This window comes from Paroedura picta, chromosome 10, assembly GCF_049243985.1.
Source record: "Paroedura picta isolate Pp20150507F chromosome 10, Ppicta_v3.0, whole genome shotgun sequence".
Lineage (NCBI taxonomy): Eukaryota > Metazoa > Chordata > Lepidosauria > Squamata > Gekkonidae > Paroedura > Paroedura picta.
This window is the reverse complement of record NC_135378.1, coordinates 14,254,436-14,280,895: the sequence shown is the minus strand read 5'-3', so window position 1 is coordinate 14,280,895 and position 26,460 is coordinate 14,254,436. Positions and strand designations below refer to the sequence as shown.

General features: G+C 45.9%; 1 protein-coding gene across 2 annotated transcripts in view; it reads left to right on the top strand.

Moving 5' to 3' along the window:
• The first annotated feature begins 2,184 nt into the window (after positions 1–2,184).
• Positions 2,185–26,460, top strand: part of TAPT1 (transmembrane anterior posterior transformation 1) — a 68,340-nt gene continuing 44,064 nt past the window's right edge. The window contains exons 1-2 of one of the 2 annotated variants that reach the window (XM_077301089.1): positions 2,185–2,824; positions 22,206–22,336. In XM_077301089.1, coding sequence (XP_077157204.1) covers positions 2,281–2,824; positions 22,206–22,336 — 675 coding nt within the window. In that variant the 5' untranslated portion in view covers positions 2,185–2,280. The remainder of the gene's footprint in view (positions 2,825–22,205; positions 22,337–26,460) is intronic. The other variant, XM_077301090.1, reaches the window with a different exon arrangement.

Sequence of the window (26,460 nt, the reverse complement as noted above, 5' to 3'; positions counted from 1 at the left end):
GTGGGGGATAGGAGCAATCACTGCGAGTCTTTGGAGCAGATTCTTCTCCTTATCTCTGAGAGGTTTCTTAAGCTGAGTGGAACTGGGCGGCAGCTAGCTTTACTGGCACGTTTGTTTGTTTTTTTAATCAAAAGGTTAGTATGACATGCAGAATGCAATCACCTAGAAGCCTACACGTGATGTAAGGTGGGAGAAAAAGAAGGAAGTGGCACAAAGTGGGAACTTTTAAAATCTGAATTTGGGTGGTTAGAAGGGAACTCACAGGAAGGGGAATCGCTATCTGGTGGAGCTGACCTACCTTGACATCATAGCATTTGTTTATTTATTATAGTGAGCCCCCAAAACCATCTTCTGCTGGAGCCACATCTGAATTTCCAGGCATTTCCAAATCTGCAGATGGCAACCCTATCCCATCAATGTGGAGAGCTGCCAGAGCTAACTTATTTATTACTAGCTGCAAACCATTTCATAAGAACAGTCTTTGAAAGTCCCCCCCCCCCCACCACTGTAGCCGGTTCCCCACGGCGTGTGAAGCACAGGTGCGCTTTGCAGGCCACGGGGAAGCGTTCCTCTCCCCCCGCCTGGCAGCTCCCTGGATTCCCCACAGAGCGGTTGGTGAGCCACAGGGAAGGGATGTCTCTTCCCCCCCCCCCCCGCTGCGGGCGCTTACCTGGGGCCCAGGAAGCGCACGGCTGGAGCAGCAGAGAGTGGGCAGCCAGACTCGCTCCTCCCCAAGGCTGGTTTAACAATTATAAAAGGCAGGACCCATAGATAAAGATGTGTAATTTTTGTGCATTTAGAGCAGTGGTCCTCAACCTTTTGATCACTGGGGACTGGTCAACGCTTGACAATTTTACTGAGGCCCGGGGGGGGGGGTAATCTTTTGCCGAGGGACGTTGCCACTGCCTGAGCCCTGCTCCGCTTGCTTTCCCACCCGTGTCCCTGACTTCCCACCACCCACTGGAAGGTGCTGCCAGCAGCAGCTGCGCAGTGCCAAGCCAAGGGGGAGCCCCAGCCATGGCGGCCGCCGAAGAGCACGGACCGGTACTGGTCCCCGGACCAGGGGTTGGGGACAGCTAATTTACAGGACACATCCTCCTTTTCGACACTCATCCACTTTTGCACTCTTTTAAAAAGCCATGTTCTTTTTATAGGCTAGAACAGGGGTAGTCAAACTGTGGCCCTCCAGATGTCCATGGACTACAATTCCCAGGAGCCCCCTGCCAGCATTCGCTGGCAGGGGGCTCCTGGGAATTGTAGTCCATGGACATCTGGAGGGCCGCAGTTTGACTACCCCTGGGCTAGAATGTCAGGAATATTCCGATTTATTCCGACGTTTCCCCGACTGCCTGCTGAAAACGGTGACACTTCTCATTTTAAATATCCTTATGACTGAATACTACAAGCTACTAACATAGTTACTACTATGTACAGTTGCCAACTTTGGGTTGAGAAATCCCTGGAGACTTGAGGAGGGTGGAGCTTGGGGCGGGTGGAGGCTTCAGCAGGGGATAATGCCCTAGAATAGTGGTTCTCAACCTGGGGGTTGGGACCCCTTTGGGAGGGTCGAAAGACCCTTTCACCGGGGGCGCGGCAGGGTAAGCAGCATGGCCAGGGAGGGTTGCCATCCACACAACAGCCTTGCGCGGTAGATCGAGTGTTTGTCTGTCTGGAGTAGTGCAAAACAGCGAGATTGGCGAAAACCCCCGGAAAAACTCAATTTATATACAATCCTGAACAATGTATCACGCCATTGGTCAGTTTTGCTTTAATTTCTGTGAAAGAACCCTTGCATCATTTCATGGTTGGGGGTCACCACAACTTGAGGAATGGTATTAAAGGGCCGCGGCATTAGGAAGGTGGAGAACCAGGGGTGGCCAAACTGTGGCTCTCCAGATGCCAGGGGACCAGTTTGGCCACCTTATAAAGCAGCCGTGTTCTCCACAGCAACTGCCCTCTTTTGCCTGGGTGTGTGCGTGTGTGTCCAGGTCCCACCGGGAGGTTGGCAACCCTGTGTGTATACTGTCAGCTGTCATTCGCGGAGATCTGCCCCCCCCCCCCGGGCAGGGCCGGTCGCGTCTGTCCGGGCGGCGTCGGGGGATGCGAATTAGCATATGCAAATCTCCCTTCTTTGTTCGGGGCGTGTGAGGAGGCTATAAAGGGGGGCCCGGCGCGGCTGGGGCGTCTTTTCGGACAGCGGCCGCCCGGACTCCGCCGTCCTCTTTCCCGGGGGGCGCTAGGCCGCGTTGCTATGGCAGCGCCCCCGCCGCCTGTGGCAGGATGGCCGGCAAGGGCGGCCGTAACTCCCGCGCGCTCGATAGGTGGGCCCGGCTGGTCGGCTCCTTGTCGCGCGGCGATGACGCAGAGCCAGGGAGCGGCGGGTTGCCTCAGCCGCCCGACCAGCCGCCGCCGCCGTCGTCGCTGCTGCCGCCGCTGCCGCCGTCGTCGTCGCGAGGAGCGGAGTTCGTGGCGGCCGCGCGCGTGAAAATGGCGGGCGTGGCCGATGCCGCCGCCGCCACCAGCACCAGCAGCGGCGGCGGCGGCGCGGGAGCCCCGGACGGCGGGCGGAGGGGAAACGCCTCGGCCTCGGAACACGCGCTCCTGCAGCCGGACGGCGGGCAGCGGCGGAGCAGCAGCTTCACGGGCGGCGAGGCTCGGGCCCGGCAGCCCTCCCCGGCGCGCCCGCCCCGCGCCCCCGAACCCGCCCCGCCGCCCGACCCCGGCCCCGGCCCGCCGCCTGCGCCCGGCCAGCCCCACCGCACCGAAACCCTCGGCTTCTACGAGAGCGACCGCCTCCGCCAGCTCAAGCGCAGCGGGCCCGCAGGTGCGCCCCGGGGGAGGGGGGGGGAGAGAGGCGAGGGGGCTCCGGAGCATGGGCAGAGGGCAGGCCGCGGCGGGAGCGGGGAGGGGGCAGAGCAGAGGGTCCCGGGCTCAGTGCCCAGGGCAACGGGGGAAGGGCAAGGACCCTGCGGAGGGGAGGGGTTTGCAGAAGTCCCAGAGCCAGCCCCGTTAGAGCAGGCCAGGCAAGGGCTGAGGTGAAGAACCCGAGTAGAGGATACGGGCCCCAAGGGACCCAGGGTCCGGTTCTGGGAGCCTGCAGGATAAGAATTAGGACGCTCCTTACAACCCCGTAGAGATCCAGGTCACTCGCCATGTTGACCTGAAGCGGCAGAACAACAGAGAAGTGTAGGCGCACACAAAGTTCATGTCAAGAATAAAACTTCGCTGGTTTTAAAGTGACTCCTGGACTCAAAGGTTGTTCCGACCCCATATAGACTTACTCCAAATCCACTGAAGTCAACCGAGTTTGAGGGGAGGAACTCTGTTTAGGATTGCACGAGAGAGGGGATTGGCTAACTTGACGGTACAGTGCTCCAGAACCTGCCTTATCCTACGGACTTTACTGGCAGTGGTTCTCAGCTGTTTTGACGTCCCTGACTTGCTGATCCCTTTAACTGGAGATGTCAGGCATTGAATCTGGGGCCTACTGCCCAGCAAATAAAGCTCTCCCACGGAACCAGGACCCCATCCCTGAATTCCCCCATCTAACATGTCAGGATTAGCAGAGACAGTTGAATTTCAGGAGTCGGGACAAATCTCGGTGGAAAGATCAGCAGCAGTTCAATCTGTCAGTTGTTGGATGGCGAAATAAAAACACAACTGTGTTTGCACCTGAAAGAGTAATCATGTTTAATTCAGTGGGAAAAAGGGGACAGTCCAGCAAAACAAACAAAATTTGGGGCTATTGTGAGCCATTGGGAGCCCTGCTGCTACAAACAGACTACCATGGTGATCCATCTCGAACTAATATTTAACCAGTATGAGGCTTGTGAGACAGAATTGGTGTCCTCAGATGCAAGGGGGTGACAGAAAACGGTTTTCCCTTCTGTAATTACCTGTAAAAACTGAGGACATGTGTTTCTTTTTCCCCACTGTAACTCTTTTATTATTATTACTATTATTCTATTATTATTATTATTATTATATTACTACTAGTAGTAGTAGTAGTAGTAGTAGTAGTGTTGGTTTTTATACCCCACTTTTCACTACCCGAAAGTGTCTCAAAGCAGCTTCCAAACACCTTTTCCTTCTTCTTCCCACAAAGAGATTCAAGTGGGTAGCAGTGTTGGTTTGAAGCAGCAGAACAAATTTAGAGCCCTGTGGCACTTTTAAAACCAACAGTTTTTTAGCTCATACCTTGAATAAAAAATTGCTGGTCTTAAAGGTGCCACAGGACTCTCTTAAAGGTGCCACAGGACTTCCCCACATCAGACACCCGGTGGGGTAGGTGGGGCTGAGACATCTCTGACAGGACTGCTCTGTGAAAACAGCTTCATCAGGACACTTACACTGTGGAGAAGTGGGGAATCTAATCTGGCTCACCCGATTAGAAGCTGTCGCTCTTAGCCGCTACACCCAGGTAGCTTTTGGGACTAGTGCCTTTGCAGAAGTAAATGTTTGTTTTTAAGGGGCCACTGGTATCCTGTTCTGTTTTACTGTGGTTTAGCCTTCCTCACCCCCTCTCCCAATCTAGGGCAGGTGTGCTTGTAACATGAAACATAAGTAAATAAATGAATAAAACTTAATTGCACCAGGCCATAGCAAATTTAATAGCACATAATAATTTACCAATTCCAAACAAATGGCACATCAGGCTTTAAAACTCTTCTGAAAACAGAGTAAGAATTAATATTAGCTGTACACACTGGAAATCAGCTGCTTAGAAGAGACACATTTGTTAAGCACTTAGCTCCAATCTTTCTTGCGGCCAATACCTGTAAGGATCCGTGTCAAAGAGCAAATATATTAGTTTATCATGTACAGAAGATAATAACCTTGAAGTTAATTTATATAGAAATTTCCCCCTAAGATCTGCATAAACTGGACAATCCAATAAGTAATGCGGAAGATCTTCAACTGATTGATCCCCACATACGCAGAGGCATTGTGATAAGGGAATTTGGGTATACCTCTCGGTCAAGACAGCTGAAGGCATTCCCTGGAATCGGAGGGCTGAGAAAGCCAACATTAGTTTGCTTACGCTGATATTAGCTCTGTTGTGATCTTTTTTGAAGTTCTTAAACCAAGGAACACATCTAGATCACACAATTATAGCTGTGTCTATTTTTGTGTTCCAGGAATAGACCCACACTCTTAGGTCTTTTTTATTTCCTAAGTCCACTAATCATCTGGAACAGTCTAGTTGTCAGGCTGTTTTGTTGTGAGCTTTGTCAGCACTTGACACTAGTGTGGATAGCAACCAGTTAAGAAGAAAGGGGGTCCTTGGCTTCTATAGCCAAGTTAAAGCACTGATTATTGAAAGGGGGAGAAGTGGAACATGAAACATAATAAGGAATTACTTCTTTTGAACGTGTTTAGTGTGTATTTTTCAGTACTCCCTTCTCTCCGTGTATCACGGATGGAGGAGGAGAAATTCAGTGTCTAACCTGGTGGGAGGAAGAGCTGCTGGAAAAACTCCTGAACAGGAAACACTACACAGCTCCTGTCTACACCACTGCAGTTCGTGGTGTGTAGAGGTGCATTCTCCATATTTACTTGGTGGAAGAGGGATACCCCAAGGGGTGTTTCATGTGACTGTATGTGACTAGGCATTGCAAACAAACAGGTGCCAAAGCTATGTGAGCCTCTTGGGAAAGTTTTCTATGCAGCCTTCAGTACAAGGCTTGGGCCCTTGGCATCTTTGTCCCTTAGGAATTAAGTTTTAGATGGCAGTTTGTAAGAATTTGTGTGTGTGTATGGGGAGGGGGGAGAAAGTTAATTTCTCACTTCTTTGTGTTGCTTCTTTAAAAATCAAAATATGTCAGGGAGGTGGATAAGTAGGCTTGGAGGATTATCTGTTTTCTACAGTTGTGTGTTTTCTTTTACTTTAAGGACATCTGGTAGTCATAGATATTTTTGAAAGCACAAGAGTTTTGACTTGCCTCCACTATCAGGAAGGTTTCTCTCTAACAGCAGGGAAGTCTTGACCAGCTGGAGCTTTCCGATTGGCTCTGCTATGTTTTCCTTTCGCAAGTTTGTTTTGTTCCCCAAATTGGGCACTGTCAAGAGTATTGAGCAATTGAGTTTTACAAGCACCTGGCTTTTACAGTGCTTGCCGCTTTACAATTCTTGATGTCTTTCCATATGCACCAGCTCTGGTTCATAAAATTAGCTTGTGAAGTTTGTTATCAGGCATGTTGGCAAAGGTGGTCAGCTATTTTGGGGAGCCTAATTTTAGACGGGTTTGAAAAATTAGCCCCGACTCCACAGTTGTTTAAAACATATCTGTGCTGTTTCTACCATTAGGGAGGGGCTCTGTCTGATATTGAAGTACAAGCAAAGAAGACATCTAAGTGCACATCCTCTGTAAAGTTCATTTTTCATCCTCAAGTTGTAAGTTAAGAGAAAAAAGATCTGATGACTGCTCAGCAGTTTTGGTATCACATTTATAAGCAAGGCTTGTCATCTTTTAAATCGCGTTAAGAGTAACATTTACTGCTAGAGAATAGCGGGCCTAGACCTGAATGGCCCAGGCTAACCTAATTTTGTCAGGTCTTATTCCTGGTTAATATTTGGATGGGAAACCACCAAGGTTTGCTGTGCTGAGAGAGGCAATGGCCAACTCCCTCTGTTAGTATCTTGCAGGGGTAGTCAAACTGCGGCCTTCCAGATGTCCATGGACTACAATTCCTAGGAGCCCCTGCCAGCGAAAGCTGGCAGGGGCTCCTGGGAATTGTAGTCCATGGACATCTGGAGGGCCGCAGTTTGACTACCCCTGGTATCTTGCCTTGAAAACACTCTGGGGGTCGCCATAAGATCTCTCCCCCCCCCCACACAGAAGTCATGCCATCAGCTCGGAACATCATAGGTGGGGAATTGATTGACATAGCCCCCTGCCACCCCTGTGGCAGGCGTACCATTATGGGGGAGGGATTGGTTTTGCTGTCATGCTGCTATTTTTGGTAATGTTGTATTATGGGGTTTAATGGGGTTTTATTAATTTGGGGCTTTTATATGTTGTAACCTGCTATGAGTCGGTGCTCCGAGAGTGGCGGATAAGAAATGTAAAAATAAATATAAATAAATAAAATCTGTGAGTTGATGGCACTTTTACATCCACGCACACAGAGCATCTTAGCAGATATTGAATCCGCTCCCATTCTCTGCCTGTGACTTTTAAACCACTCAGGGCTTTTATAAAGGTTTGTAACTCAGGCTTACAATTAGGGTTAATTGTCGGGGAAAGGAGTTGGAGAACAGAGAAATCTTTATGTTTCTTGCGTCATGTTTGGGTACAGTGGTTGCAATAGTGATTATACTAGCATTAGCAGTTGGAGGATAGCTAGAAATATTTGCTCCAAGGCATTTGGACAAGACAGACCGGAATAAAAAGCACTGACAACTGCAAACAGTGGAGTTATATCACATTGTTATGTTTGTGTTTCTGGTGTTATTTTTCAGTGAAAGCACAAAGAACCCTTTAGCTGTTAGATGAATAAGCAAATACTGCTTAAAAATTGCTGGAACCTAGTTTGTATAATGTTTAGTTGCTAGTTTATCTTTTGCCTGCTTTGTAAGATGAAAGAGAGCTGTTGTAAATGACAGTGCTCTCTTTCAGTCAGGATTCTTATTCTGTATCTTTGTGTTCTTTTGTAGAATCCCAGGAAATGATCTTGAAAGAGGAATGGAGGTGGAGTCCAATTTTCTAATTGCAGGTTAATTTTCTGACCCATTTATAGGTCTTCAAAGTCGGAAATAATTTCAGTTAGAAATGATCAGAATATTACTTTAGCTGTTTGCTCAAAGCTGTTTGCTCAAAATTGCCTAGATTCACTGGGTAGCAGATGCTTTTTTCATATGGGCAGGAGTTTTGTAAACTTTTAATTTCAGAATCATAACACTGGTAAACTAGCTTGACTTACAGGGTACATATTTTATATTGAAGTAGGAAAAGAATGGCTACAAGGTGTTCCCAAGGTCGTGCCACCACTTCCTCAGTGTTGCTGCTGAATCTGCTGCCAAGAGTAGCAGAACAACTCTTCCTTGTAATTCCCTGCAAGACTATAGCACCAGCCTTTGCTCAGAAAGAATAGCAATGTTATCTCGTGCATTGAGGTCTATGGGGTGGTGTGGGGGAGGTTTATATCTGGTTACTGTTTTATTGTGCTTTTATTCTGTTGTAAACCGCCATGAGCCGGCTGTGCTGAGTGGCGGGTAATAAATCCAAAAAATAAAATAAATAAATACCCTATCCCTTGTCATTGGGGGGGGGGGGGGATACTGCTAACCTCTGTTGAGTGATAGTACAAAGTTTGAGTCCAGTGGCACTTTTAAGACCAAGGTTAGGTTGTGTGCATGCACAGAATTAAACTTGGTTAGTTTTAAAGGTGCAACTGAATTCAAACTTCGTTGTGCTTCAGACCAATATGGTCTGAACATGTTGGGTATGTGAGAGAAGTTGTTTTTATTTATATCTTTCTTTTCTCCCTAATTGAGTCCCAAGGCAGTTTTATAAGTGTTCTCTCCTACCTCATCCTCACAACAATAACCCTGTGAGGTGGGTTAGATGTGGTGAGGTAAGTGTGTGTGAGTGTGACTGGCCCATGGTCACCCAGAGAATTTCTGTGGTAGAGAGAAAATTTGAGTTTTTGTGACGAAGAGGAAATTTGAAGCTAGCAATTCCTAGTATGACTCCTAAAACCACTGTGCTGTTCTAGCTCTTGTTCAGTGAATGTTAAGCTGCTGATACTTCTGAGGTTAGGTAAGTTCTATTGCATTAGCCATCACAATCCTAACAAGTCTAAAAAATATACAAAAGACGTAGAATGAAATAAAAACTTAAAATCTAAAATCGACAAAACCTAGAATTGACTAATACATACGGAGTTGAAGTGAAAATTATTAAGACAGCACAATTTTGTTTAAATAGTTAAACTTATTTTTCCTAGCGGCAAGAACAGATAGGGGAAGTCAGAAATGTACGGATCAGTATCTGATAGCAACAAGATCGAATACTCATATTTTACTGTCCCTCAAGCAGTGGGCAATAATTTCTTAGTGTATTTGGTTTTCAGGTCGTCTTTGATTGCCATCAGACATAAGGATATGGAAGAATTGAACTGCAGTTGGCATGGCATGAAACCTCACATGGCTTAAGTGCCATACTTAGTGTTAAAGATGTTATGGTCACTAGGGATGGGGATCTATGATGGTCTAGCTGTTGTTTTTTAAGTGTTGTGCCATTCTGTCAAACATTCAGGGCACCTTATAGTAAGGGAAAAAAACAAATAATGTTGTATTGAAATAAGCCATACAATCAAGGATAAAACAAGAATATAAGAAGAAGAGCTGGTTTTTGATACCCTTCTTCTCACTTCCTAAAGAAGTCTCAAAGCAGCTTACAGACACTTGTCCTCTCCTCTCTCCACAACAGACGCCCTGTGAGGTAGGTGGGGCTGAGAGAGCTCTAAGAGAACTGCTCTGCAATAATAACTATAAGAGAATTGTGACTAGCTCAAGGGCAGCCAGTGGGCTGCATGTGGAGGAGTGGGGAATTAAACCTGATTCTCCAGAATAGAGTCCATCACTCTTTAATCACTATAGAAACATACTACAATCTGAAAAACTTCAGCAGTGCAAAAGATTCTCGTAGAGAAAAGGAGTTGGTTTTTATACCCTGCTTTTCTCTACCTGAAGGAGTCTCAAAGTAGCTTACAGTCTCCTTCCTTTTTCTCCCACAACAGGCACCTTGTAAGGCTGAGCGCCCTGATATTACTGCTCTGTGTGAACAGCACTATCAGGACTGTGATGAGCCCAAAAGATTCCAGACATTGATACAAGACAACTTTGGCGGTATAACTCAGCCCCTTTAAAAGTCCTCTAAGGGAAAAATGCCTTGAATAATCTTTAGAAGAATGGATCTGGGTTCCATGGGGGGAAGAGTGTTTTGGAGCCTGAGGGCCAATGTAAAGAATGTTCTCTTTTGTATATCTACCAGCTTCATCTCCTGCAAAGCGATGGAAGGTTCATAAGGGTGCTGGTGGTCCCTCATATACCCCAGCCCTGTGCTGTTATGTTCAGCACTAACCATATAAACTAGTCCTGGAAACAAACCAGAAGTCAGTGGGGCTACAGTTTGCAGGAAGATACGATCCCCCAGACAGTTCCCTAGCTATCGTGTTATGCAGTGGTCCCCAACATTTTTATCACTGGGGACCATTTTACTGAGGCCCGGGGGGGGGTAGTCTTTTGCCGAGGGTCATCGCCGTCACCTGAGCCCCTGCTCTACTTGCTTTCCCACCGGCGCCCCTGACTTCCTGCCACCTGCTGGGGGGGGGGGTGCTGCCAGCAGCAGCTGTGCAGTGCCACACTGAGGGGGAGCCCCAGCCATGGCAGCCGCCGGAGAGCACCAAATGTGAGCAGGCAGCAGAGTGGCAGGGCAGCCCCCGAGGTAGCAGCCGGGGAGGAGGACAAGGAGGAGCCGTGGCCCGGTATTGACTGATCTACGGACCGGTACCGGTCCCCGGACCGGGGGTTGGGAACCTCTGGTGTTATGCACTGGTTATAGTTGTAGTAAGTAGAGCTTTCAGATCTGAGTTGAGAAATTCCTGGAGATTTGGAAGAGTAGAGCCCAAGGAAATTGCCTGCAATTCCTAGAGGTCTCCAGGCCCCACCTGGAGGATGGCAGTCTTGCTTGTAAATGTTCTAAAGTACACGTTTGTTTTACTTTCTGTGCAAAGCATAGGCATTCTCACTCTTGTGTATGCCTCATTCTTTTCACAGAGAAGCAGAGTGACATGACTATTGCCATACATCTCGATGCATGTCACATGTTATCGCCCCGTCTCGCACTTGAAAAAGCGGTCATAGACTAACTGTCCACATACTTGGAAGAAGCTTTGGTCCATCCCAGTCTAATTTCCGGCCTGGCCATGGGGCAGAAACAGTGCTAGTCGCCCTGATGGACAACCTCCGCCGCTAGCTGGATCGGGGCGGATCAGCGCTGCTTATTTTACTAGATCTCTCAGCAGTGTTCGACACAGTAGATCATGAGCTTTTAGCTCACTGCCTTGCCGATGCCAGGATCAGAGGGACTGCCCTTTAGTGGCTGATCTCCTTTCTCCGGAATCGCGGACAGAGGGTAGCATTAGGAGAGAGCTCATCAAGCTGCCACCAAATAGCTTGCGGAGTCCCGCAATCCTCTCTCCAACCGTATTTAACATCTTTATGCGCCCACTTGCCCAGCTGGTGCGGAAGTTTGGGCTGGGTTGTCACCAATATGCTGATGACACCCAGCTCTTCCTCCTGATGGATGGCCGCCCTGACTCTCCCCCAGAAACTTTAGCCAGCTCCCTGGAGGTGGTGACGGGATGGCTCAAGCAGAGTTGTCTGAAGCTCAACCATTCAAAGACGGAGGTCCTGTGGCTGGGCAGGAAGGGGCCAAGAGAGGAAGAGCACCTACCCAATCTGGATGGAGTACAGCTAAAAGTGGGCCACTCCACCAGGATTTTGGGAGTGATACTTGATGCCTCCCTCTCAATGGAGGCTCAGATCACGACGGTAGCTCGGCTGGCATTTTACCACCTTTGCCAAGCCAAGCTACTAGTGCCCTACTTGGCCCCGGAACACCTGGCCACAGTGATCCACGCGACGGTCACCTCTAGAGTGGCAGGCCAGCCACTGTGGCCTGCCCTTATCCTTGATCCAGAAACTGCAACTAGTCCAGAACGCGGCTGCCAGGGTCCTCACAGCAACACCTTGGAGGTACCACATCCGGCCCATCCTCCAGCAGCTGCACTGGCTCCCGGTTGAATTCTGGATCAGGCTTAAGGTGTTGGTTATCACCTTTAAGGCCATACGCGGTCTGGGCCCAGTATACCTGAGGGACCGCCTCTCCACCTACACTCCTCAGAGAGCCCTACGCTCTACTACATCCAACCTCCTGGTGGTCCCTGGCCCCAAGGAAGCCCGCTTGACCTTAACCAGGGCCAGAGCTGTCTCCATTCTGGCCCCCACCTGGTGGAATGAGCTCCCAGAGGAGATCAGGGCCCTGACAGAACCTATACAGTTCCACAGGGCCTGCAAAAGGGAGCTCCTCCGCCAGGCATTTGGTTGAGGTTGACCAAACCACCGCTTCCAGTTGGCCCTCAAGCTCCCCCCCCTCTACGACCAACATTAATCGGTTGCCCACAGAGTCCAGTAAGAGTTGAGCTGAGGCTCTTACAATTTCTATTTTATGTATCATTGTTATTATCATGTTAAATTATTATTGTTATTACTGCTGTTATTTTTACCTGTTAATTGTATCCTCCCTGTTTTCTGTAAACTGCCCTGAGCCCTCGGGGAGGGCGGTATATAAATATAATAATAAATAAATAAATGTTTCCCTAATAGGGTTTTTATTCTCCTAGTGGTGATTTATGTTTGGCCGCAGGATCAGCTGAAGTCCCGTTCACCATTTTGCATGTGCAGGTAGCAGGAAGTGGGTGAACATTGGTTCTGGGTCCTCCCATTTGACACGTGCAGTATTTAGAGTTGTGTTGTTGCTGCTTCCCCCTTCCAGTTACCATCTGCCTGGTGTCTTCCCCCCCCCCCCCCCCACATTCTGCTGATGTTTCTCTAATAAGTACCAGCAGTGTTGCACCAGGAAAAAATTTCTCGTGTTCAGGTATCTTTGCCCTTCACTGATGCATGTGGATTCAGGAATGATTCTGTTCCCACTCAATTCGTGTGAGTTGGAAGTGGAATAGTTTTCCTAACATTTAAACCATTGTAACCAGATGGTTGGGCGTGTCCTCTAGGAAATTAATGCAAAATGTGATCGTCAGCGAATGCAGTTATTTCTGCTACTAGGCTAAAGGCAGGCCTCATCTGGCTTTAAAATGATTTAGCAGTCTGCAAAGCAAGCTGAAATAAGGAGCAAAAGTGATTCATGCGCTTTGACTAATTTGTGCAGTGCAGCATACCTTATATAGCTTTAACTTCTTCCTTAGTATAAAGGCAAGTTGGGTGAAGGCCAAAGAGGATCTTCAGTTCCCAAAAACAATTAGTGCTCTTTGCATCTGCGACAGACAGAATTTTTGATTTGTTTCCTTTGCCTATATCCTGCCTTTCTTCTCGGTGGCAACTCCAAGTGTCTTACATCATTTTTTCCTCCTGCTTTATCTTTGCAACAACCCTGTGAGGTATGTTAGCCTGAGAGTGTGTGACTGACCCATGGCGACCTAGCACACTGGTATTAAAGTGGATGCGCCCAGCTCAGAGGGGCAACAGGTTACAAAAGGGATACATTGAAGTTTAAATGTTTACTCAAAGTAAGCTGAACTTCTGTATTTACCCAGCTTTGAGGGAGGTGCAGGAGCAGGTGGATTCCTTTTGTAGTTAGAATTGTTTCAGACATCGGTGTCTGAATGGTCTCATCAAACTTTATTAAACCAATGATTCAGAATCCTTTAAAGAATTGTATTTTGGCAAAAGCGGCAACATTACAGTATCTCTAATTTTGGTATATGCAGCCTCATTGTCTTGAATGCCCCCGTTATCTTTTTCTTGCAGGCTACCAGTTTGCACTCTTGAAGCGAAGTAAATTTGGACAAGTTCCAAAATTTGAAATTGATGCATACTTTAAAAAAAATGGGAATATTTAATTTAATAGAATGAAGTAAGGCAAGGGTGTTTTTTCCGTTCACTTTTGGGATGTTTGAGAAGGCACTTGGGAAGGCACTTAGAGAAGGCACTTAGTTTTGTGGCTTACAAAATAAAAACCAGTGAGCAAAATTAACCCCAGGTATCTCTAGTGATCTAGCTCTTTAAGAGTACCAACATGATTTTTTTAAAGCCCTGTTCAGATATGATATTATTTATCATACCAGTATGAGAACCAGCTTGCTTATAGTAGTTAAGAGTATTAGATTAGGATCTGAGAGGCCCATGTTAATGTTTTTTATCTGTGCTGTTTTGCTGGGTAGATCCTGAGCACTAGCTTATTCAAGTCGACTGTGACGTTGTGGATCTGGTGCAATTAAAACATTGGCTCATATCCTTTATGACTGCATCCTGCGCTCTCCTTTCACAAGTTTCTGGATTCAGCCAGTGATTGTTTCTGGTGTTTCTTCTGCTTCCCTGTTTTGTTTGGGTTTTTTGCTAGTTGACACTGATTTTTTGCATAAGGCTGGCTGTGGCAGAATTTTTGGCTGCAGTGACTTCACTGGAATTAGTGCAATTGATGGTGTCTAAGACTGTTAGTTCATAAGATTATTTGAAACCAAAGGAGACCCAAGTTGAAATCTGCTATGGAAACTTGTATGACCTTTGGACTGATCCATAAACTCAGCCTAAAATTAAATGTAGATAAGAAGAATGTTGTAGGCCACATTGAATCCCTATCTGAGGAGAAAAGTGGGTTATAAATGAAAAATATGATATAGGGTTCTCAGAAACCTGTGTGTAAGTGTTTTGTGCATACTTAATTTTTTAAAAGATCAATGGGCATCCCTTTTCATTTTTCTAGCCTTGTGAGATGACCCGTTTGGTCCCTCTCAATGTGGAAAAAACTAGGATAGCCTGGACAAATGCAAGTTACTTTCAGGAAAGTCAGGATTTTTTTTTCAGGAAAAGGAAAGCAAGGTGTTTAACACATGCTGATATATACTAAGTTGTGGTTGTGTGTGTAGACACAAACAGATCCAATGACTCCATCAGTTTAATCAGCTCCATATTAAAATTGCCATGCTCTTGGTTGGAAAGCTCCCAGTCACCTGTTTCCCTGGGTGCCTGAAAAACTGACTCTGACAACTAAAAATAAATGTGAAATAAATAGGCCATTTACCCTCTTCACAGCTGTTGTAATCTAATTTGTGTATAATAGAAGATATGGTAGGGAACAGGAAAGGGACAGTCAAAAGGAAGGAATCTCTGAAACACATTTCTTGCCCATCAGCACTATTTGGGCACATCTTGAAAAATGTTTCCAGTCTTCTGTGTCAGGTTGCCCTAAGCATGCCAAAGGAAATATCACTAGAAATATCATTTGTAGTAATGGGACATTGGCCTATTGATAGGACATATATCGGCAGCTGATTGCTTCTTATTTAATGGCAGACAAATATTGCCATATATTCCACAGTTATGAAATGTCCTGGCACCAGCATATTTTGTCTGTGATAGCCGCAGTCTGTGCTCCTACACCCTCACTTGATTCACCTTGTTTGCATTTTGTGTGCCCATTACAACTTTGAAAAGTAGGCCGATGGCTTTTTGTTAATCCGTAGACATTGTATATGCAAGAAACTCTCTTATTTGAAAGATGGCAGGTTGTCACTATAATATCATTACGCTAATAGGAACTTTTGCAATGGATCAGATATTTGCTAATGCAGCTGTATTTTGGTCTGTTCTCTGGGTAATTTTGTGAATGCTCCTGGCTAATGGATTCACTATTTCAAATATAGGTCCTTTTTAGTTAGGAGAAGAGTGTGGGTTTCTTAAACTGGGATTTGGATCTTTGCTCAGAAGGTCACTTGGATACAGCAGTAATCTTATTTGTCAGCATATAACAAAGTCTGCTGCCTGGTATCTAACCATGGCTTTTACTTCATAAAGGATAAATTTAACAGTAATGGATATTCTGAAATGGCTTGAGCAAACAGCTGTCTATATGTCTTTCAGCCAAAGATGTCAGCACAGACTTTGCTTGGACAAGCTGAAGATTGGATAATTAGATTTGAGACTAACAGCTTGAAAGCTTTCCATATTTTCTTCCCAAAGAGAAAATTACTAGATCAAGGCTTACATTTTTCTAAACATGAGTGTAACTAAGGCTTCTTCCTTCCTTCCTTCCTTCCTTCCTTCCTTCCTTCCTTCCTTCCTTCCTTCCTCCCTCCCTCCCTCCCTCCCTCCCTCCCTCCCTCCCTCCCTCCCTCCCTCACTCACTCACTCACTCACTCGATCCAAGGGTGGCATGCATGTGTTACTGAATAAGGAAGGAAATTTTACACATTGTAGCATAACAGGGTATTCTTGAAATATTGACTTTTCTCAAAGCACAATGACCTGGGGCATAGTTAGCCCCTGCCTGTAGTTTAAGATATGTGACTGCTTGTAGGATCATGACCCAAATCTTTGGTGGGTGGTGGACATGACTTGCAAGACAAGTGGAGGGGGGGGGAGGCACAGGGCTCAGGTTTATTGAGGTCAATCACTGGGGTTTATCTCAAAAATATCAGATTATGTCAAAGGCAAGTGAGGGTTTGTTAGCCCAAGGAAGCCATCAAAAGACAAAGTTGGGAATGAGTGGGAGCATACATAGACAAGTAATGGAGGAGGGACCATAGTGGAGATGCAGTGTACTGGAGATATGCAAAAGGCAGTAGATCTTGAAATGTGGGCTGGATATATTGTCCTGGGATTATTTACACACTGGGATTGGATGCCTGCTTTGGGACCAATTGCCTGGCTTGTGAGGTCGCAGGGATACTGTACTGAAGCCCCTGCTGGATTAGATTTTGAAACCATGGTCCCTGGTTCATGACCTAGTATCCCTGACAACAAAATGTTTGGAGGGCTGGCATCAGGTTCTTTTGAAAAAATGTCATACATTTTTGTTTTTTTAGGTTCTGCAAATGAAATTTGAAGTCCTCAGTTGAGATGGACAGTACTTTGACAGTACTTTGAAAGTCAGGTTCCAAATGCTGAAATAACACCAATAGTTAGTGAAGGGTTAAAAATACTCACTAGACAAGAGAGCGCTGGAGCGACAGGCTGCTCCAAGTGCTCTGATTGGCTAGCAACAGCAGAGAAGGAGCTGATATTCTAGATGTATGCTGAAGAGCGAGTCAGTCTGATTTGATTCTGGTTCAGACGGTAGTCTGATGGATCCTTAGCATATCATCCACTCTGAGAAACTCTAGTTAGAGAACTGACTTTTCTACACCCTGTGCCTGGATAACTGGGGCAGATATTAAGCAGAGGGAATTTGAGCAAAATGAGCCAAATTGGGAGGAGAATTCTTCTAAGGACAAAAGGAGGATCCCTGCCCAGTTAGAAAGGGGAAATCAGGTGTGTCTATTTCCTCTGAGTCTTTTGTGTGAGGAACTGCTTCAGTAGACAGTGGGATATTGGTACCTCTAGGAAGGGAGAAAGTGGTGGTACTAGCAAGAGTGCCCACTTTCTAGGAGCCGGGGGAGTTCAGTGGAACTCAAAAAGATAAAAAAGGAAAACAGATGTGTTTGGTGGATAAACACAAGTAATAAAACCTCTCAGTTTAAAAGAAATCTTGATGCCTGAAAGAAAAGCCTGTAAACATCTCAAAGTCTGTAACCACAGGCTTCTAAACTGTAAAATATCTGATTTTCATAGATAAAGCTTAGTCTCCTCATTCCAACTTCCCTGCTCCTCTTTGTAAAATTATTTTTTAAATTTATTAGAAGGGCTTATAAGGGTTGATAAAGGGTTATAAGAAAAAGGGCTCTTCAGCTTCCCCAAAGATTTCCGGGGCTGAGTAAAGCCAAAAAGATCTAACAGTGTGACAGTGAGCGTCATTTTTATAACTCAGGAACCATGCTATGAGGCTAGCTCAGGCTGTGAGTGGACTTTCAAAGTGCTGTCCATCACAGATGATTCAGGACTGCATTCTGTATTGGAAAAACTTGACTCTGAAGAATTCCTTGTTGGCGGGGGCTTTTAATAAATGCTATGTTAGATGGGACTACCAATTCCGTGGAGAGCTGCCATCTCCCTTATGTACCTTTTTGGTATAATGGAGCTGTACTTTCCTATTACGCATCCTGTTAATCATAGAACACTTTGTAAAGTCTGATAATTTTAGCTCAGGCCATTTTAGCCGAAGCACTGCTGCCAGTTACGGACTTAATGCCACTTACTGCAGACTTGAGTTTGTAGAGTTGTGACTTGGCAGACTTGCTAGGGCTTATCTCATTTTGTTGATCAGTTTCCTTCTTCATTTGTAGGCAGAAGGCCTTAAAGATGTTAATCTTGGTTCACATGCCGGATTATGCATTATGATGGCAGTTCATGTAGACACTTTCTCTCAGTGTGTTTCAGTTGGGCCCTTTGGCAGAAGCTTCTGTATAGCTTTCTGTCAATCATCTAAACCTGAAAACTACAATAGTCTTACATGGATCAGAAACCCCAGGTTGCTGTGGACCCTAGCTTGTTCACCTATGAGGGCCTTTGTGATATGTTTTCCTGTTTGCTTTAGGATTCTAGTTTACTTTAGGATTCAGGGTGTTCTTGAAACAAACCCAAATGAACCAGAAGCCCTGAAACAAACCAGCTGGTTTGGACTGGTCCATTTCGCTTGTCTCTGCTTGGAAGCAGGGGGAAGTGAAACGGGGGTTTAAATGGTTGTCAGCCATCTCAGCCTCACACCACACTGGTGCATACCCTGCTATAAGACTGATTGATATCGTTACCTCCAGCTTCCAAACAGGAGGGAGCAAGCAAAATGGATTGCCAAAATGACTAGCAGCCATTTAAACCTTCCATTTTGCTTCTCACCAATTGGAAGGGGGAAAGATAAATGGAGGGTTTAAGTGGCCCAAGCCCAACTGGACGTCCGGAAAATGTTTGGGGGAGGTGTCTCCCTTGAACTGGCCACATTTGTTGGGAATTTAGGATTGTGAGGTGGTTCATGCCCATTACTAGTTCTCACTGCTTAGATTACAGACATACTTCAGCTGTTTCAGGTGGATAGCCATGTTGGTCTGAAGCAGCAGAACAAAGAATTTTTTCCCATTGGCACCTTTAAGTATCAACCGAGTTTTATCCAAGGTGCATGCTTTTGTGTGCATGCTACTTCAGTTACTTGAGTCATCTGAATGTTGGTCTAAATTGCCATCATCTCCTCATATCCTTCTCAAGATAAGAAGCCACAACAGCTCACCCATATGTCTCCAATATAATGTCTAAATGGAAAGTAAGATAAATGCTCAAATAGTTTCTGTATCCAGACATTGCTTGGTTAGTTATTTGCCCAATGTTGCTTGCTGTCCCAAAGGACATTTCTTGAAGCTTACTGGGCATATAAAGCTGCATTGAACAGCAGTACTGAAGCAATACTCTATAATAAATTTATTTTAAACACTTACATGCTGACTTTCCAAAGACTAAAGGCTGTTGACATGCAATAGAAAACCTGACCAGAACTAATAAACAGTAAAAGTAATAAAATGGTGTCACATTAATAAATGTATTGTATGGTCAACAGCTAAATGATACTCAGACTGCCATTCCAGTCAGAGTCAAGTGGGTAGCCGTGTTGGTCTGAACCAGCAAAACAAATTTAGAGTCCAGAGGGCACCTTTAAGACCAACAAAGTTTTATTCAAGGCATGAGCTTTTGTGTGTATGTGCACTTCTTCAGATGCAATCTCATGGAATGGAAGGAATCAGTTCATACTTACAGGCAAAGTGTGAGAGTAAATTAACATACAGCATAATGTAAATGGTTAACAGATTAGAGATGAATAGGAAAAATAGCAATTTGGATTTGATTGTATTTACTTGAGATTGAATTGTATGGGAAACATCTTGAGTTCAGTAAATATGTCCACATTATAACTAGAAAATAAGCCCGCTGTCGAAGAAATACAGCGGGCCCTAGCAGAAGGGGAGAACAGACTGGGGAAGGAAGGAAGAAGAGGAAAGGAGGAAGGGGAGGGAGAAAAAAGGGCAAGGAGTGGTTGAAGGGATGGGTAGAAGGGAGAAAGAAAGAAAGTAAAGGAGAGAGACAGAAAGCAAGTGAGAGGGAAAGACAGAGACAGGAAGGAGATGGAGAAATAGAGGAAGTCAGGAAGAAAGGAAGGCAGGCAGGCAGGCAGAGAGGTAGGTGAAAGGGGAGGGGACGGGGGTGTAGGTTGGAGGGGAATGGGGGGCGAATCGAGAGGGAGAGGTGGGGAGGAAAGGGGGGTAGAAAGGAGTGTGTGCGTGGATGTGTGGGGTGGGAGAGAGGAAGTAAGAAGGAAGAAAGGAAGGCAGACAGAGAGGTAGGTGAAAGGGGAGGGGGAATCGCGGGGGGGTGAATGGGGAGGGGGAGGAAAGAGGGAGGGTAGAGAGGAGTGTGTGCATGGATGTGTGGGGTGGGGGGAGGGGTGGCAGAGCGTGGTGTGTGTGCGCGTGTGTCTGTGGGGGCGGGGAAGCAGCGGCGGGGCGAGGGGGACGGCCAGGAGGGTTTGTGTGTGTGTGCGTGTCTGTGTATCTGTGGTCGTTGGGAAGCGGCGGCGGGGCGAGGGGGGGCGGCCAGGGGGGTTGGCTGGTGAGGCTGTGTGTCTGGGTGTGGGGAAGTGGCGGTGGGGAATGGCCAGTGGGAAGGGACCCCTGGCGGGAAAGGAGTAGGGACGGGGCGTCCGCGATGCTGCGTCCCTGCTCCTTTCACGAGGGTGAGGGGAAGCCGTCGGGAGTACTCACCATCCGGGAAGGCTGCTTCTCCTTGTGTGCGGTGAGTCCAGGCAAGGCGAGGCTGGGCCAAGCAGCCAATGGGGAGCTGCGCTCTGCGGCTCCTGATTGGGCCCTCTGAGTTTTTATCCCAGATAGAGCCCGCCCTTTCTCCTCCCCCTTTGGGCTTACTCTTTTATTTATTCCACTCCGCAGGAGCAGTTAAAGATAAAAGGCAACTAGATAATCAGTTCCTGACAGCAGTTGGCTGAGACCTTGCCCTTCTGCCCCTGCCTGTCCTCTCAAGCATGGAAGCATCTTGGGGCTGCCCTCTTTGGGTGCAGTTTTATAACCATGATCTAGTAAGCCCATCACTGAGTCAAAGAAGAAAACCTGGTTGGTCTAGCAGGATCAGTTGGAGGGAAATTCATGCTGACTTCCCCGAATCAACAAACTGTCCTTCAGGTTAGATTCAAATGGGTATCTGTGTTGTTCTGAAGTAGCACAATAAAACCAGAGTCCAGTAGCACCTTTAAGAGCAACAAAGATTTATTCAGGGCGTGAGCTTTCGAGTGCAAGCACTCTTCCTCAGACTATGATCTTCTTACATGACAGGGAATATAATGACATGACATGACAGGGAATATAAGATCATAGTCTGACGAAGGGTGCTTTCACTCGAAAGCTTACGCCCTGCATAAATCTTTGTTGGTCTTAAAGGTGCTACTGGACTCTGATTAAGCTGTCCTTCAGATGTTTACCGATCACCCCCTTTAAAATCTGCTCCATTATCTTCCCTGCCATGGAGGTCAGACTCACTGGCCTGTAGTTTTCCAGGCCCTCTTCACTCTTTTATTAAAGATTATTATGGTAATCATGAAGCTCTTTTTGAGGAGTTAAACCTTTTAGCCGTAATACAAACTTAACTGATTGTGCCCGTCAGTCTTTTTCGCCAGAGTACCATCTCTTTAAAAGGCTTTAAGAGTTTTATAGTTCATTATTAAAAATTCACATATTCTTCACCTGAGAATTGGCCTAAGTCTTTGATAAAAAGGTAAAGGTAAAGGTATGCCCTGTGCAAGCACCGGGTCATGTCTGACCCTTGGGGTGACGCCCTCTAGCATTTTCATGGCAGACTCAATATGGGGTGGTTTGTCAGTGCCTTCCCCAGTCATTACCGTTTACAGCAAGTCTTTGATATTGGGCCTTAAATGCAGTATAGGATTTCTTTGTAAAATGTTGAGGATTAAAACATATATCCTGATTTGGAAGCCTGCATATGTGAGGGTTTGACAGTTTGGTGATTTCTTCATTCTCTACACCTGCTTGGTGTAATGGTTAGGAGGGCTGACTTCTAGTCTGGCGAGCCTCCCCGCTCCTCCGCATGCAGCCAGCTGGGTGACCTTGGGCTCGCCACAGCACTGAGAAAGCTGTTCTGGCTGAGCAGGAATATTAGGGCTCTCTCACCTCACCTACCTCACAGGGTGTCTGTTGTGGGGAGAGGAAAGGGAAGGCGACTGTAAGCCACTTTCAGACTCTTTCAGGTAGAGACAAACAGCATATAAGAACCAGTTCTTTGTTGTGGAGAGGAAAGGATGAGATTTTGTCATTGGAATGAACAAGCAAGCCAGTCGTGATTTTACAGTGTGTGGAAGCTAAATAAAACTCTGGCTACTTGGGAATTTGCTTCTAATAACTATTTAACCTTGGGGGGGTGGGAAGCAAGAAATGTTTTTTGAAATTTGGAAAAACCTGCTTAGAAATTCTTGAATTGGGTTTTATTCAATTTTGCCCTTCCGTACTTTTCTCTTGCAGATCTTTCACTACTGCGGTTCATCAATGCAGAGCTAACCAGAGGTTACTTCCTTGAGCATAATGAAGCAAAGTACACAGAACGGAGAGAGAGGGTCTACACGTGCCTGCGAATACCTAGAGAACTGGAAAAGGTAAACTTAGCAATCCATTAGTTTGATATTTTATTATACAAAAGTAACAGCTGCAAAGCAAGCATTTTAGAAAAAGTGTGTTTTTAATGGGAAAGAGGCAGATATGATTAAATCTGGCTTGCATCTTCCTTCTTTATGCAGGTAGACAGATAGCATAAGCAGATGCCAATAAAGCACAAAATGCATTATGTGAGTTCATAGAAGGCAAATGGAAGAACTGAATATTGCACTTTATTGTTTTGCTTCTGCTTTGAGTCACCAAAGGACATTTTATAGCATTTGCTTATTAAATATATAGGCTGGGTTCCAAAGAAGTGATGGTGTACGAGGGAGAACATCATGTGCGGCCAGAGCATCATTTCCCCCCCCCCTGTGGTGGTTTTACCGCCAAAAAGATAAGCAGTGGTCTGATTTAAATGCAACTTGGCTCTGCCAGTGGGAGAAGCCGCAGAGAAGGCAGCAAATGGATGCCGGCCACACTGTTAGGTCTAGTAGGCTGGCGAAGAAGCAGGTCTGTGAATTGGGAAGTTACTCAAGTGGTTATAAATGCTTCACAGATTAGTTATGCCAAGAAAAGAGTCTTTACCAATTACGGCCCTAAACAGATGCTAAGTAGCATTGTTAATAACTGGATCATTCTTTTAGACTTGCAGAAAAATTATTGGTCTCTTGATTTTTCGATCTAATCGTAGCTTGGTGAAGAAATTCAGTTTCAAAGAGCCAGCTTGGTTTAGTGGTTAGGAGCGTGGATTTCTCATCTGGTGAGCTGAGTTTGATTCCCTGCTCCTTCACATGCAGCCAGCTAGGTGACCTTGGGCTCACCACAGCACTGATAAAGCTGTTCTGACCAAGCAGGAATATCAGGGCTTTCTCAGCCTCACCTCCCTCACAGGGTGTCTGTGGTGGGGAGAGGAAAGGGAAGGTGAATGTAAGCTGCCTTGAGACTCATTCGGGTAAAGAAAAGCAGCATATAAGAACCAAATCCTCTAATTGAAATCTGTTCTGTAATTTTTTAAAAAATGTGGAGAGAGGTGATACGTTCTGAAGTTTTCACATTATGGAAGAAGAAGAGACCTTGGCCCCAGTTATCATTGGGATTGGAAGAGACCTTGGCCCCAGGTATCATTGAAGGATCACTGATGGCTAGACTGTACGATTGGCGGTCCCAAAAGAAATAAGTGCTGTACTTTGTACTGTTTCAGACTTTAATGTGCATGAGAAACTGTAGCACAGCTGTCCCCAACCCCCGGTCCAGGGACCGGTGCCGGTCCAGTCTGTGGATCAGTCGGTACTGAGCCACGGCTCCTCCTCGTCCTCCTCCCCAGCTGCTGCCTTGGGGGCTGTCCTGCCACTCTGCCACCAGCTCACCTTTGGTGCTCTCTGGCGGCCACCATGGCTGGGGCTCCCCTTCAGTGTGGCACTGTGCAGCTGCTGCTGGCAGCACCGCCAGTGGGCAGCAGGAAGTCAGGGGCGCTGGCAGGAAAGCAAGTGGAGCACGGGCTCAGGCAGCGGCGACATCTCTTGGCAAAAGACTACCCCTCCACAGGCCTCAGTAAAATTGTCAAGCGTTGACCGGTATCCGGTGAGGAATAGGTTGGGGACCACTGCTGTAGCAGTCCCTCTATCCTACCATTCCACTGTGCAAAATTTACTCACTAAAATATTTATACCTTATTCTTCCTCTTGGTTCAAGTTGGAAGCCTTCTTCAAATCTACGGAGACTTCTTCCAGAAGGTGGCTCTTTCAATGCAGAAAGAGCCACCTAGATCAGAAGGCTATACAGAAGTCCGTTCTGTAAATTGCTAATTTTGTGTGAGTACAGACCGAATTTCAGCATTCTCCTGTATCCCAGTTTCTCATGTGAGGCTGCTGTTAAGCTGAATTTTGATGTTGTAGTTGTACATAGTTGGTGATTCCAATTTTCTTTTGCTCAAGTCTATGTTTTACAAGTTTGGATTGAGCACAAATGTCCCTGTGTTTTATGTGATTATTTCAGGGATCCTACTTAAAATATTAAATATTTGCACTACTAGCTGAAATTTTTTTCTATCCTGTGTTTCTTCCTGCTTGCTTGTTTTCCCCCCAGTAACCTTAGTTTCACCTTCTAACTGTATCCTCTGGTTTAATGTTAGCAAATAACACTTTGAGAGAAGGGATTTGTTATATAAATACGGTGGAAGCCAACTGGGTGGTATTTTGATTTAGGATATTCTGATTGGTTTAAATTTGCAAACTAAAGAATTGGTGAACAGACTGTCTGTCCTTGGCTTTCTTTTATTTCATTGCTGTTTTTTAATATAATTGTAGTTGAAACTCCAAGGGCTCAATCCTGAGGGCTTTGATCTCCACTATCTGCTGAGACTCGTCCAGGCAAATGCTAACCTTTGCTGTACAAGAGATGGTTGCTTGTATCCAAAGGTGATCTACGTCAGCTAGAACTTCTTTGCTTAACCAGTAACAAAATGCAAACAGCTTGCCATTGATTTGTGAGATTAAACATATACAGGGATTATTACAATCTGATCTCTGGGCAGCTAGGGCAGCACAAACACAGTAGAAAAGCTAAATTCAAGTCCAGTAGCACATTCACAGGGCTGGAACATTGAGCATATGCCCATGTTAAATTTCTGCTGTCCAATCCTGTGGTCAGTTTGTATTGCTCAATCCTAGGCATGCTTACTTAAAAGTAAGTTCTACTGTGTTCTGTGGAACTTACTCACAAATAAATGCACCCTGAACACTCTCTTTAGGGTGCCAGGAACAAGCACACTTTAATCACAATAAGAGCAGTTTGGTTTTCTTTTCAAATTGATTGATGGTTTTTGTGAGGGGCTTGAAAATGATTCAGAGGCAAACTAATAGAAGAGGAGGATAAAATACCTTTTTAAAAATCAAGGCTGGTTGACAGTTGTAGCAGACATTTGTCAGATAAAACTGGAATGTCATAGCAGAGTGATATAGTCTTCTAGAGCAGTGTTCCCCAACCCCCAGGCCGTGGACCGGTGTCAGGGTGTGGAGCCCTTGGTGCCTGGCCGTGGTAGAGGGGAGGGAGGCGCCAGCGCGCCAGTGGGCGCCTCCCTCCTCCCCCCATGGCGCAGCACCGATGCCCGCACCTCCCTCTTCTCCCCCCTGGTCCCTGGTCCTCCCTCTCCACCCCCCCCCCCGGTCTCCGGCCTGAAAAAGGTTGGGGATCACTGTTCTAGAGGAAGCACCATGTACATGTTTTTTTTTAAATCAGTTCCTTGACTATTGAAGTATGACTATCTTTGGAAGAATGATATTACAAAATTGGCTGGAATTGGCTGCAATGCAGATGCCTTTAGAGCAGTGATGGCCAAACTATGGTACTCTAGGTGTCCATGGACTACAATTCCCATCAGCCCCTGCCAGCATGTATTCCATGGACATCTGGAGATCCACAGTTTGACCAGCCCTGCTCCAGAGTGTGTGTATGTGGGAGAAATACATTCTAGGATTTTAAAACTTACTGTTTCATTTTAATTTTTTAATTTAAATATGTATACTGATTAGAAAAGCATTTAGTGTGCCCAGTGGGAAGCCAAACTCCTTTCAAAATTGTTATTGGGCCTTGGCTGGAAAAGGAAATTAAAGAGATATTAGCAAGGTATATATCTTTCCTACTTAAGTTTAAGTTTAGATGCATAGGCCTATATACCATTGAATGACTTTACCGGTCTACTCAGTGTTGCAAGCAAAGATGGTAATTACTGAGTCTTAATTTGTGCTGTTGTGCCTAAAAGTAACAAGGATGCCCAGATAGTTATGACAACCACTCCCAAAGCATCACAATCACCAGCTGCTGGCAATATTCCCATAATTCCATGTATGGAAGACACCCACCAGGAAGAAAAGATATTGTGGACTTCCTAGGAACATCATTCCATACATTCCACTGCACCCCCACACAAGGTCTATCCTGAAAGATGTCACAGCATGTATGCCATTGCTCACCTAGTGCGATGAGAAGCAGCTTATATCTGCCACACAAGGATTCTGAGGAGAAAGTATGCAAGGAGAACTTGTACACCTGTGCTACCTTCTCCTCCCAGGAGATGGTTTCAAACCTCATTGTAGGAAATATCATGTGAAGGGAGCAAGTTACT